The 13,274-nt window shown below is 40.5% G+C and overlaps 2 protein-coding genes across 10 annotated transcripts in view; both read right to left on the bottom strand.

The window, feature by feature from the left end:
* Positions 1–1,389: 1,389 nt before the first annotated feature.
* On the bottom strand, positions 1,390–2,712 carry LOC132206129 (protein HEXIM1-like). The gene has a single exon (XM_059638788.1). The coding sequence runs from the start codon at positions 2,519–2,521 to the stop codon at positions 1,667–1,669; it is 855 nt and encodes a 284-aa protein (XP_059494771.1). The 5' UTR covers positions 2,522–2,712; the 3' UTR covers positions 1,390–1,666.
* A 2,781-nt stretch (positions 2,713–5,493) lies between these two features.
* Positions 5,494–13,274, bottom strand: part of LOC125466300 (acyl-CoA-binding domain-containing protein 5) — a 103,894-nt gene continuing 96,113 nt past the window's right edge. For 7 of the 9 annotated variants that reach the window (XM_059638878.1, XM_059638874.1, XM_059638875.1 and 4 more), the window contains one exon: positions 5,494–5,751. In XM_059638878.1, the coding sequence (XP_059494861.1) occupies positions 5,548–5,751 (204 nt within the window). In that variant the 3' untranslated portion in view covers positions 5,494–5,547. The remainder of the gene's footprint in view (positions 5,752–13,274) is intronic. The other 2 variants (XM_059638880.1, XM_048560625.2) reach the window with 1 other exon arrangement.

A 13,274-nucleotide genomic window follows, 5' to 3' on the forward strand; every position in this document is an offset into this window, starting at 1 on the left:
TTGGCTGGGTCTTAGGAGAGGCATGTGGGACTAACTGAATTATACTGAAAAAGCTGGCATTAACCTGATGGTTGAATGGCCTCCTGTTATTGTGCACTGTTCCCAGAATCAGACCCATGAACATCTTGTTTGAATGGCTCATATCAAGTGTTTGTTTACTACTGAACCAACATTGAAACTTTATTTTCCACCTTTAAATAAAGTCCCCTCCCTACTTTTCAAAAAAATACACCTTTCAGAATAATACTGATACAATTTTCTTAATATTTATGCTGGACTGCTTGTTGTCAGTTCTCTCTGGAAGTGCGCCCTCTTACGATAAGTATGCGGAATATCACCTGAGCAAGATTTAAAATTGATCAAAATGCTAAATGAATACAGAATCACATCTAAATCAAGGTGAAAATCAACTCTTTCCTATGGTGTTACATTAAAAGATGTTCTTAAATAAATTCTTGAAATCTTCCTCTTGCATATTGTCGAAGATGTACATCTAACTTGGAATCAGCAGTTTATGTAGGACATTCAAGTACCTCCAACCTCCAAGAAATATACTTTAGGGGCCTTTTTTAAAAATCAAACCACGACTGTCGATCTTGATCAAACTGCTTTTCGCCATGAAATTCCAGTTGGATCCAGGCTACAGTAAATGGCGCGGGTTATTAAACAGGCATCGCAAGGGGGTTGTTTCATCCTTTATTCCCATAAGGTTTATATTCAGCCAGCACCACATCACTTTCGATGTGTTGAACTGCTCCTAGTGAATCAAATAAAGATCGCCCGTGTGACCCTTTTCCTTTCGTTCACCACCTTCGGTCTCCAGGTTAGGTGTAGGGTCGGTACATGCTTGTTTTTGTTTCGACGAGGCAAAACGTGACCATCTTCACACTGGTCTATGAAAGGTATCTTCGTGAGTTGTAGCTGTGACTTGTCCATTGCTAACAGATTGTTACAAAAAAAACGCTTAGTATGAACTCTAATCAACTCTGCCATATGTTTGCTCCCAGTTGTTACTCGCACCCAAAGTATGCAATTTTTACAAAGGCACATAGTCTCACCGTGCATACTGTACGAATAATTGTGTAACCCTGCAAGTTGCACAAGTCTGATCATTTTTCGTGTAATCCTTGGACTTTCAAATAAACTGAAGTCTTGTACAAACATACTCAGCAAATACTTTCAGACCAACAAAAATACTGTATCAGCGACATTCACCACCAGGGCAGCCTCTGATCAAATGGATCGTGTGATAATGGAAATAAATGTCCCTGCAGAAAACTAGCATCCCACAGCTTGAACCAACACTGGGTAATAGATGTTTGTCAAAGATTCCTTTACAGTTACTACAAAGGTAGCTGAGCTTTGAACACAAATATCACGCCCATATCGTTATAACTTCACTAAATTTACATTTATTCTCACTTTCTTAGATGTCATTATGGAGATATACAGGACTTGTCACAACCGATGAAAAAGTTGGTCAGTAAAATACTATATTTACCTTGACCACAGGGGAAGAAATAAGTTGCACATCATAAAAAGTTCAACAGAAACCGTACACACAAATGGGGATAGTAGGAGAAAAAAAAGACGTTCTTCCAATGCATTTTTATAAAACGCTTACAATTAAAATATATACATTTTATGGGGGTTAATGTCCGGATTCTTATTTTCCGTTCTCTAAACACCTTCCTTTTTTGTACAGTTCATTCTCTCTCTCCAGTCTCTGATTTTCAGCCTTTAGCTCCTCCACTTCGTGCTCGATCTCCCGCATCTGCTTCTCCTCCGCCGCATCGCCTCCTCTCACCGCCGCCTTGCTGCCGTCCAGGCGGCCCCTCAGCCGGTTGTTCTCATCCTCCAGGCGGGACAGGCACTTCTCCAGCTCCAGGTACTCGCGGATCAGCTCCTGCTTGGTCATGTTCTGCAGGCTCTCGGCGTGGTACTTCTCGTAGGTCTCGGAGAAGTCCCTCTGCAGGAACTCGCCGCCGCCGTCGCCCCCCATGCCGTCGCTGCCGCTGTCCTGCTGCTCCTCCTCGTCCAGCAGCAGCAGCTCGTCCTCCTCGCTGGTCTCGTCAGACTTGGCGGCCCGCCGGGGGGGTCCCCCTCCTCCAGCAGCACCACCAGCACCAGCACCTCCCCCCGGGTTCAGGTCGGGCTCCTCCTGGTTGTGTTCCTCCATCAGGAACTGGGTGGTGTTGTAAGGGGCCACCGTGAAGCCCTTGGCGAACATCTCGGCGCGGGTCTTGGCCGCCCGCACGCTCTCCCTCTCGTCCAGCTTCTTCTTCTCCTCCCACGACAGCTTGAAGTACGGCTTCCAGCGCCGCTTCTTCTTGGACGGGCGACGCCGGTGCCTCTTCTTGGGCAGCCGGGGGAAGCACCGGGCCGGCGCTGGGGGCGCCCCGCGCTCTCTCGGGCCGGCCTCCGGCTCATCCTTCTGGACGGCGGCGGCTGAGGGATGCTCCCTCATCGGGGACCTGCCACCTGAACAGCCCGCGGACTGGAGTACCAATTGCTCCCCCATCGCGTTCAAACCATCGGAAACCACCCACTCCCCCCACCTCACTCAGACGCCCATCCACCTCAGAACTTTCCTTTCATGTTTCAGACACAGTTTTTGTTTTATTTTTTTGTTTTCCTTCCCTGCTATCTTCGTCAGTCCCCCAACAAAGCAAACACTCAACCCACCCACCGAACTCCAACTACTGCTTCAACTAGCTCGACACGCCTTTTATACAGACGCTGGGCATGTCGGGTGAAGGGGAACTTCAACAGAGCGCATGCGTCTTGCGCGCATGGCTCTCTGGGGTTGTAGTCTTTTCACACCCGAGGCTTGGCCGGGCAAACGATCCGGGTTTGGGGCGGGGAGGTGGGACTCGCATTCCACGAAACTCCGCCCCGCCCAGCGCTGCTCTGCCATGCTGAGCGCGTGCCGTTTCCCTCCACCCATCCCCACACCCACGAAATCCGCCGATTGGTTGTCACCCTTCTATTCAGATTCATCCCTCCGCTGTTGCTAAGCGAAGCTGCGCTTCGGCAAATGGCCGAGGGTGCTGCCGATCAGAACCGCTGACAACCAATCCGGTGAGAGACTCTGATGCAGGGGGCGTGTACTAACAATGCAGTTTTCGCTGACTGTGCCATTGTGAGTTTGTCTATGGGGGTGTGGCTGGGGGTAAACACGTGTTAGATCATTAACCAACCACTCTGGCAGCTTTCAGTTTTCGAGGAAACAAAAAGGCTTAGAAAGAACGAGACTCAAACGTATTTGACATTTTTTTGCCGATTAAATAAAAAGATGAACTACAATTGATCGAAACGTAATAAAGAAAAAGTCACCCCAGGAAAAAAACGTCGAGTCCCAAATTGAAAAATGTAGTCCCTGATTTTCAATCCGTGAAACCTTGGAACTGAACCCCTCGGAATCCCAGAAACGTCGTCTAACTCGGGCTTCATCTGCCGTCATGTTCAATTACTGTCGTTTCGAAATTGCAAGGAGCGCACAGACAATGATTGGGGTGGGGGAGGAAGGGGAAAGAGGCTGCGAGGTGTGAAACGGCCACTTGTACCCAAAACACATGAGAAAGGGAGGGCGGATACACACGGTCTGGGGACGGGGGACGGATGCGGGGTGAGAAGGCGGTGGGTTGTAGGAGCTTGGTACTGTAGGGTGGGAGGGGAGGGCAGGGGGCATGGAGGGGGGTGGGAGAAGAGTGGGTTGAGGAGGGGAGGGATGAGGATCGGGGAAGGCAGGGAAAGAGGGCAGCGGGATGAAATAGGAAGCGGCGTAGCTGTGGAGGTAGCCTGCATTTCCCCCCCTCAAACACCCGCTGCCACTTAAAGTCAACGTCCCGTAGGCTTCACGAACAAACCATTTCAAGTCGATTTGCAACCACTGCTTCAAGTGGGTGACTTTGGATCTTTTATGTTCATTTCACACAGAATTAACATGGGGTGGGGATGTAAGTGGAGGCAGGGCAGCATTAATTCAAACTAAAAAGATTTTGACAGGGCTAGCCATTTAAGATCCAGTTAGCTACATTCAATTTTAATACAATTTATCATTTTAACTTCCACATCCCATACTGTGCCAGCATTTTACATTATCCTTTTGAGTAAGACATTTTGCAGTCTTTAAAACAAAGATAACGTGTCCTGTTCAAATCAGGGCCATTTCTCAAAGTCAAGAGGTTAAGACAGCCAGTTACAATTTGAGTCGCTGATCCTTTTTAATAGCTGTACATGACCAATTAAATTTGTTTTGAGTTCAACTCAGTCATAACTTGACTCCCCACTCTGCGTATATAAAAAATTGTTAATATATAGAATAACAATGGTCAAGGGTGAATACCCAGGGTCTTTTTTCTAGGGAGAGAGAGTCCAAAACTAGAGCGTATTGGTTTAGGGAGGGAGGGGAAAGATTCACAAAGGACCAGAGGGGTAACATTTTCATGCAGAGGACAGTGAGTGTATGGAATGAGTACCAAGGAAGTGGTGGAGGTTGGTGTGGGTGGATCTATGAATTGGAAGGGTTTAAATGGGATTTGGGCCAAGTGTTGGCAAAAGCGAGTAGATCAGTGTGGGTGAATTGAACCAAAGGGTTTGTTTCTGTGCTGTGCTACATGACTGAGGACAGATTCATCGGTACCAAAGTGAGAACCAATTCTTAACCAGACTTCTTTTAATAGGTGCTCCCTGTAGCAGCATTAGCCATTCCTAAATATGGCTGGATGCAAAGTACAAAAAGACTCCACCACACAAAAGTCAACATTATGACTCTGTTGGATTGTCAATTTAGCATCATATATCTAATGGCTTTATTCCTCTCACTAACACTTCCCAAATTAATTACACACAGTAACCATTACAGTTAAAAGATTAAAACTAGTTCTATCCCATCAACTGGCCTGAATTCAAACTTGTAATAAGTGGAAACTGCCAGTGTTAACCCAGTATTACATTAAATAAAGAGATCTACATTTTCTTAACATGCGTTAAACCTAGTTCTGCCTCTCCAAATAAGAACTGAATAATCAGGCACTTATAATAAAAATATCAGCAATTACATCTTTATTAGTACCGTACTTTTAAAATTGTTATTTACATTGAAATAAGTTAATTTTTAAACATTTTTGAAGTGCCGTAATTTATTTGAAACAAAATTTTTCAATTCATAGTATTTAAAATGTAATTTTCATATTAGCATTTACAAATTATAAAACAGCCATTACCCAGTTTAGTATCTGTTAATGCCATTGAAACAGGCATAGAATTCCAATTGTTTTATGTTTACACAGATTTGCTTTTTGACATATTTGTATTCATTGCCATAAAAAAACATTAACATGAGCAATGGGATAATAAGGTGTAGAGCTGGATGAACACAGCAGGCCAAGCAGCATCAGAGGAACAGGAAGGCTGACGTTTCGGGCTTTTTATCACTGAGGCCCGAAATGCCAACCTTCCTACTCCTCTGATGCTGCTTGGCCTGCTGTGTTCATCCAGCTCTATATCTTGGTATCCCAGATTCTCCAGCATCTGCAGTTCCTACTATCTCTTAACTTGAGCACTGATTTTTTTTTGAGTCATCTTGATCATTTTCAGTCTCTTCATTTTTGTCCTTCTGTCACACAACAAGCTATTTGAGCAAAGTTTGTTGATTGTGTTCACTTGGGGGTAGTAATATATACAAATTGTGGCAGTCTTTAGTTGTGCAGGGATGTCATTCCATGGCAGAAACATATCAATTAAATTCTGGAAAAACAACAGATAAGAGTAATCCTTAGCAATGTAATATTTAAAGAAAAATCAACCTGCATACATGTAAGTGCCTTTTAACACCACCCATCATCCCAAAGTGCCTTTAATGCCAAATTAAGCATTTTGTTGAAGTGTTGGCATTGCAGAAATGCAGGAGAGACGGTATCCAATTGCACACAGCAAGGTCCCAATAACAGCAGTGTGGCAATGATACGACAACCTCTTTTTTGGGGGTAAAAGAGTCGGTCAGTGCTCCTGGCATCACTTCTTTGCCATAGGTTGTTTTAGATCTACCTTAAGGGACAGATAGGCCTTGGTTCAACATCTCATCTAAAAGCTGGCAATTCTGCATTGTTGTGCTAAAACCAAGTGTATTAGTTGATGGAACACTGAGGACGATGACATTTCCAGAGCTCCAGTCCAGTCTTGAAAATAAATTATGTGGAATATTCAATTTCCAGAATGGCTGTGTCCTATGCCAAAATTAGTATCATTAAAAAAAAGTGGTATACATCACTTAAAGGCATTTCTTGGATGTAAACATCAGAAGTAGGAAGATCATGAAATTCAGAGCGGCACCCATATTTTCCAAGTTATCTGTTTTTAAATTTACTGCTTTCTAGAGGAATATGAAGAAAATAATTTTGCAGTATCCATTCCAGCTTTTACTCAAGTATTTTTAAACAGTGACCCTCACATATGGGCCAGTTTAAAAATAAGAGGTTTTCATTTAAGACAAAGATGAAGCTAATCATTTCCTCTCGGAGGCTGGGGAATCTTTAGAATGCCCTTTCTCAAAAGGCAATAGAAGCTGAAATTCAGATTTTTTTGAGGGACAGGTAATTAGAGAATGTTGCTAAGTAAATGGGGTGAAATGCTGTCAAGGTAGGATGGAATGTGGTGTAGATATCACGAGGAGATCAGCCATATTAGGGGCAAAGAGCTAACGTCTAATACATGGGCCTAAACCATATATTCATGTATAAGTGTCTCCTGAAGATGTACATTCCATGGAGCAGATCAAGTGATAGTTCTGGTACCACACTGCTTTTTCATTTCAAGTTGAATCAGTGGGATGGGTAAGCTACAAAAACACCCAGTTGACATCTATTTTGCAGTGGAGAGAGAATTGGACTTGAGCAAAGAGTTTTGTCCTCACCCAAGCCAAAATTACTATTCATTCCTTCCAGCCTCCCCTCCCAAACTCAGGAGATGATGGTGCTAAGCATTATCCCATTAGTAAGGCTAAATGAAAATGTTTCTTGGTAAATGCAACTCCATCAATTTTAAATCCAAGTGAGGTGTATTATCCTTTCAACAAGATCTTTAATTGTCAAAACATTCTACCTACAGCATATGGGCCACAGTAGTTCAAAGCAGCAGCTGACCACCACATTCTCAAAGGCAATTCAGGATGGGGAGTTTCTGGAGAAATACATACTTTAAAAAGCTGAAAGCTTCCTACACTGTTTAAATGATGTCGTATACTTTAAAAAGCTGAAAGCTTCCTACACTGTTTAAATGATGTCGTATGGCTTTCTTTAAGTATTAACACAGCAGGCCAAGCAGCATCAGAGGAGCAGGGAAGCTGATGTTTCAGCTTTTCTGCTCCTCTGATGTTGCTTGTCCTGCTGTGTTCATCCAGCTTCACACCGTGTTATCTCAGATTCTCCAGCATTGGCAGTTCATACAATTTCTTTAAGACCTGCTGGTTAGCCCATTTAGTTCCTGGTACAATTGGATGAAGTGTGCATGTGTAGCTGAAAATTGCAAATCTGTGCAGAATTACAACCATTTTAGGTGGATTGGCTAATTCATAAAAATTACAGAAATTGCATTATTCCAATGTTGGGTATGAATTGGTGGCAATGTGCGTTCACATCTTTTGATTGCTGGCCACCCATTTACAGGGGAGGAACGTGCAAGTGGCAACTAAAAATCACCCTCTTTTCATCAAGGTTGACACTCCAGTGCAATACTGAAGGAGCACTGTATTGGGAGAGGTACCATCTTTGTAGGAGACATTAAACCAAGGAACCTGTCAGCTTGTGCAAATGAAAACTGACAATTTCAAAGAGGAACAATAGAGTTCTACAGTCGTTAGGAACCAATGGTAAGTATCAATGAACATCACAATAAAATTGATTATCTAGGTCATTTTCATGCTGCTGTTTCTGGGAACCTGCTGTGCACAAATTGTCTGTCATTATAACTGTGACTACATTTTAAAGTATTTTATTGACAAAAGGAGGCCTGTGATTGTGGAAGCTTCTATAAAATACAAATCTCATGTTCCCCACCATCTCCCACCAGGATTTCTAACACCTGCATTGCTAAACCTATGGTCTAGGCCATGTCCCCCTCCAATCAATAAAACCCCCTCTCTCTGCCCTAGCCCCATCAAAAGTGTCACTTTCTCAATGGACAACCCTCCTTATTCTTTGCTTTGAATCTTAGTTTCTTCATTAAAAGTATTTTAAAATAGGACAATTAGGCCATTTACCTTACCTAAAATTGTCATACTTCATTGCAGCTCGCCCCCTTGCCCTCCAACTCACTTAGTCCAACTGCAAAGAGGCTGGTATTGTTATAAGTTATTCTACTCCTCAAATGAGGCTCAAAAGAAATTATTATTGATGTTCACAGAGCATTAAGAATACAACCATAACTGTGAGTGACAACAATAACTATTCTTGTTCAGTTACACATTTAGCACAAGCCTTTTGCAAAACTTCAGAAACTGATTGGAAAATTTGCACATAAATATTTTTAAGTTTGAGCAATTCACAGCTGACTAACACTGAATTCAGAGTAATCTCTCCCATTCTTTTATAACTTTCAGTAATTATGTGTCCTTTAGTGATATGTACGTACATGTTATTGCTACCATTTCTATTGTGACTGAAGCTATTACAATGTAAGTCCAAAGTAGGGAATCACCTGGATGGATATGGGAGTTATGAAGTATGGAAAGATGGGTGAAGGTAAGGAGGCAATTTGCTCTAATATAGTTGTACTTGATAGTTATTATCAAGAATACTACCACTATATTATTAACAATCTGTGAACTTCAAATAATAGGGCCTTCAAACCCTAATGTTTTGAGAAATAACATCATGTAAAGACCAAATCTTTTTATTTTTCAGTATTTTTGAATATGGACTTAAATAGGAAAAAGACTGTTTTTCTAAAAAAAATTGTCAAAAGAATTGCCACAATTTTATAAAATGTTTACTTAGCACTTGGTGTTGTCTACACTGCTGTTTGTTCAAGCAATGGAGGAACATGTCTGGTTATACATGAGCTGGAACCAAGGGGTATGTGCAAATAGATATTTGGAGGCAACAAATGGCTGAGTGGTCTGGGAAATGGTAACCCAGTGTCGATGACAAAGATGTTCTGCCTGCCAACAACGTGATTGGTCCCCAGAGAGCTGAACAGCTAGGTAATGACAATGTCTGGACAAGAAGCCATTGGACCTTTCGAAATGAAATAACTTTTTTCTTTGAAGTAAAGACAAGATGTTCAGAAGTACCAAATTCAATGTAGTTAGAATGCTGGATGTTCAAAGATTGACAGAAGCATTAGACCATTTGTTGAAGAACAAGTGCCGAAGTCTATTTTTGAGACTTTACCTGTACATTCAATGTATTTAATGATTAGCAGAATTTAATTAGTGGGTCATGTCACATCCAGATATTGTTTGGAAATATTTTTGCTGCAATGTGTTTGGATGGAACTTGTCCTTTTGGAAGAATAGATTTCAGGGAAATAATTGAAATTGGACTAAGTTTTCTGTCAACGTGATTGACAAACAAGAAAAAAAATACACAACCAATTCAACAAAAGAAAACTGACAGAAAGACATACTGATTGTGACCAAATCAACAGATCTAGCAAATTTTTAGCAATGTAAGGAAAACTGGGATTAGAAAGTTTGGATGGCTTTGGCTAATAACTTGCGAAGGCAGCTTTAATGGGCTGATTGGCCCACTTTTATCACTCTTAAAAGATGACAACCTAATACGCTGCAGTATTGGCGAAGAGACTGTATAAACTTCATACCACATTCTGCATTTTATGGTGCAAATTTCCTTGATTTCTCACACATACTGTGAAAATGATATTAGTAATTTTTTTAACTGAGGTGAAATAGTTGTTATCGAGATGCACATTCATGATATCACAAAGTGCAATATGCAATGTACACATTTTATTTTTTGCAACTAAACATAACACCTGAAAGTACAAAACACATTTTACCATTAGGAGCTAACGTTGTCATATGCAACATTTCCAAATCACCTGAACTAACACATTTGATACAAGTTTTCTTTCATCAGATCACTAGGCCACTAAATATCAGCCAACTGTTTTGAGTTAGAAATTGTTCAGGGAATTCCTCCTTGCCCCTTATCCCCCTACCCCCAGGGATACAGGTAAAACCATTTTATTAAAAGTGCAGACAGATTGGGTCACGCCCAAGTCCCAAATCATTTTCTTGAATTCACTCGTGTAAATAACCATTCAAATTGTTGGGAATGGAAGATTTTATCCGAGATGCCATTTCCCATGACTGGGCAAGAATTCAAAAGCATGGGTCATTTTTCTTTTCCATTTCTGTACATCTCTACACCAACATGTGATAACACCTTTCAATACAGTTTGCTGAAAAGTAGAAAAATAGTATTGTAGAGGCAGGGAGTATAATACTGTCATATTTTCAGCACATTTTACATGCTCTGTTATTGAATATTGTTCCATATTCTGTGCTACATTCCTTCACTGGTGAATAATGATGTTTTAAAAAACTTCACAAATGCAATCAGCTTTAATGCTGGATCATTGAATCCAAATGCCTTTAGCTGCTGATGCAAGACACTTCAGAAGGATGCATTTCCTTCCACATTCACAAAGCAAAGTCATGAAATTCCAATTTCTAAAAAATTCAATATTTTCCCCTCTGCTACAGAAGTGTTTGTAATGAAATGGTTGCTAAAATGAAGTCAACGTTTCCATGTTAGAGGCAAGCCCAATACGTTTTGTCAAATTAACAGTGGAGAATTCTTTCTACAGCAGTCAGCTTGAAAGAAAAGGATACCTAATGGAAAACTATTTCAGATGTATAGATAACAGTCCAGTATTCTGAATTGCTTCCCATTTACTATAAGGCAAAATTCTTGATGCAAACCTGGTATTAAACTTTAAAAATAAAATTTCATGCAATTTTACTAATTTGTTCAGTTCAGTAATGGCAGCCAAGTTTCACCTGAGACTGCAGCCCATTGCTGAAGTTTAATCATATCTGCCTGTTATACATTTGGTTCAAAATGTTTTGTTGCTATGGTAAAGTGCCATGTTTATCATGATTATACACTGAAGTAGACAATGATGTAATAATGCTATCATCCTATTCAGAGTGTCTGGAACTAGAATTTTTAAATCATAGTTTTAATAAAAAGCTAAAGTTCAAAAAAACATATTTAGAATGCTCACACCCATAGTTAATAGTTTTACATTGTGATCCAACATAATTCTAGAAACCAGGATCGCACTATTTGCTGAATCAAGTAAACAGTTATCAAACAAAATATATATTTATTTACATTAAATTACATTGACATTTTAAACCAACAAATCCATACATGAAACTAAATCCTAGGTCTCCAAAGATCAGCTGAATACCAATTTAATGTTCTTGATTTATGAAACACAATTGTCACAAACTGTAAGATAAACATGTGTAGTCTTATCCCTTTGTTGTATTGAAAACTAGAAAGATTTGTGACCCTACTTCCTTAAAAGGTTATTGTTTCAGTGCTAGTGGGTTTATCCATTAAACTTTCCTGATATGAATGTTTATGTGCTCTTAGTAATTTCTTTGGACTCCTGAACTCTGAATTTAGCTTAAAATACTAATCTTGTAACATATCTTGCCTCAATTTCCTCACGATCTCTCTCTGCACATACCAAGATATCGGTATTTGCAGGGGTTCTATTCCATTGATCCCACTAACCTTTTGCTACCAGGTCACCATTCTTTATGCTTCAAAGTAGAAATCAACTTTCACCAGGCTATTTGACCGTAGTTCATGACACTCAATCTTTTCTTGACAACGACACAAATAAATGCTTCACCAATGATCACTCTGGTAGTACATTGTATCCCTACAGCAGGGACACACAACCAGTGTTTTGGGAGCTCCACAGTCCTCTTCTAGCACTGAAGTATACCACTTTGAAGGTTGCTAAATGAAAAGTTATTCATAATTCCCAGCTGCTGACCTGTTCCTCTTGGAACATATGAATTAGGGGCAGGAATAAACCATTTAGCCTCCTGAGTCTGCTTGTGGACTCAAATCTATGTTCCTATCTACCCCTGCACCAGTTGACACCCCTGCTATCAAGGATCTATTTAAGTCAGCATTAAACTATTTGATATCCCACCTTCGTGCTCTCCAAGAGAGAGTTCCACAGAATAATGAGCACTGAGGAAAAATAAATCTTCTCTCCTACATCTTAAATGGAGGAGCCCCCATTTTTAAAAGTTTGTCTTAGTTCTAGTCTCCCTCACAAAGGGAAATATCCTCAGTCTTCACTGTCAAATTTTCTCAGGATTATAACTCAGTTATAATTTCTTCCAACCACTTCCATCAGGCAGAAGATACAAAAACTTGTACACACCTACCAACAGGTTCAAGAACAGCAGCTTCCCTGCTGTTATTAGACTCCTGGATAAACCCCTCAAATTTCAAACCTAATGTTGATGTTGCTTTTTGTATACCTTCTTTATAGCCATTACTTTGAATTCCTCACTCTGTTCAATCACCCGATGATCTTTGTACGTTATGATCTGCCTGTACTGCATGCAAAACAAAATTTTTCACTCAACTTAGGTACACGTGACAATAGATCAAATAAAATCTTTCAATATTATCTCTCATTCTTCCAAATTCCAGTGGATAAAGTCTCAATGTGTTCAAACCTTACTCATAAGCCAACCCTTATGTCACAGGGATCAGTTGAGTAAACTTTCCCTGAATAGTTATTAATGCAAGTATATCCTTTTTCCAAGCAAAAAGACCAAAATAGTACACGGTACTCCAAAAAACAGTCTCACCAGCACCTTGTAGAACTGAAGCAAATCTGTATTTTTATTTACCATTTCTGTTGCAGTAAATGACAACATTCTATTTGGCTTCCTAGTATCACAATCTACCTGTTAACATTTTTATGTTTCATGTACAGGACACCAAAAGGTTCCTCTCTGCTATAGAGTTTTGCGATCTTTCTCCATTTAAATAGTATGCTGCTTTTCTATTCTTCGTGCCAAAATGGACAATTCACATTTTTCAACATCATTCTCTATCTGTCAAATGTTTTTCCACTCACTGACATAGAGGTCCCTTGGCAGACTCCTTATGTCCTCTTTCTAACTTATTTCTTTACTTATCCTTGTGCCAATCACAGATTTAACAACCAGTCAGTCTGTCCCTTCACTGATATAGATTGCAATT

Source organism: Stegostoma tigrinum, chromosome 31 (assembly GCF_030684315.1).
Source record: "Stegostoma tigrinum isolate sSteTig4 chromosome 31, sSteTig4.hap1, whole genome shotgun sequence".
Classification (NCBI taxonomy): Eukaryota; Metazoa; Chordata; class Chondrichthyes; order Orectolobiformes; family Stegostomatidae; genus Stegostoma; species Stegostoma tigrinum.

Coding starts and splice junctions, on each gene's coding strand:
- LOC132206129 (XM_059638788.1), bottom strand. CDS start 2,521: ATGGGGGAGCAATTGGTACTCCAGTCCGCGGGCTGTTCAGGTGGCAGG.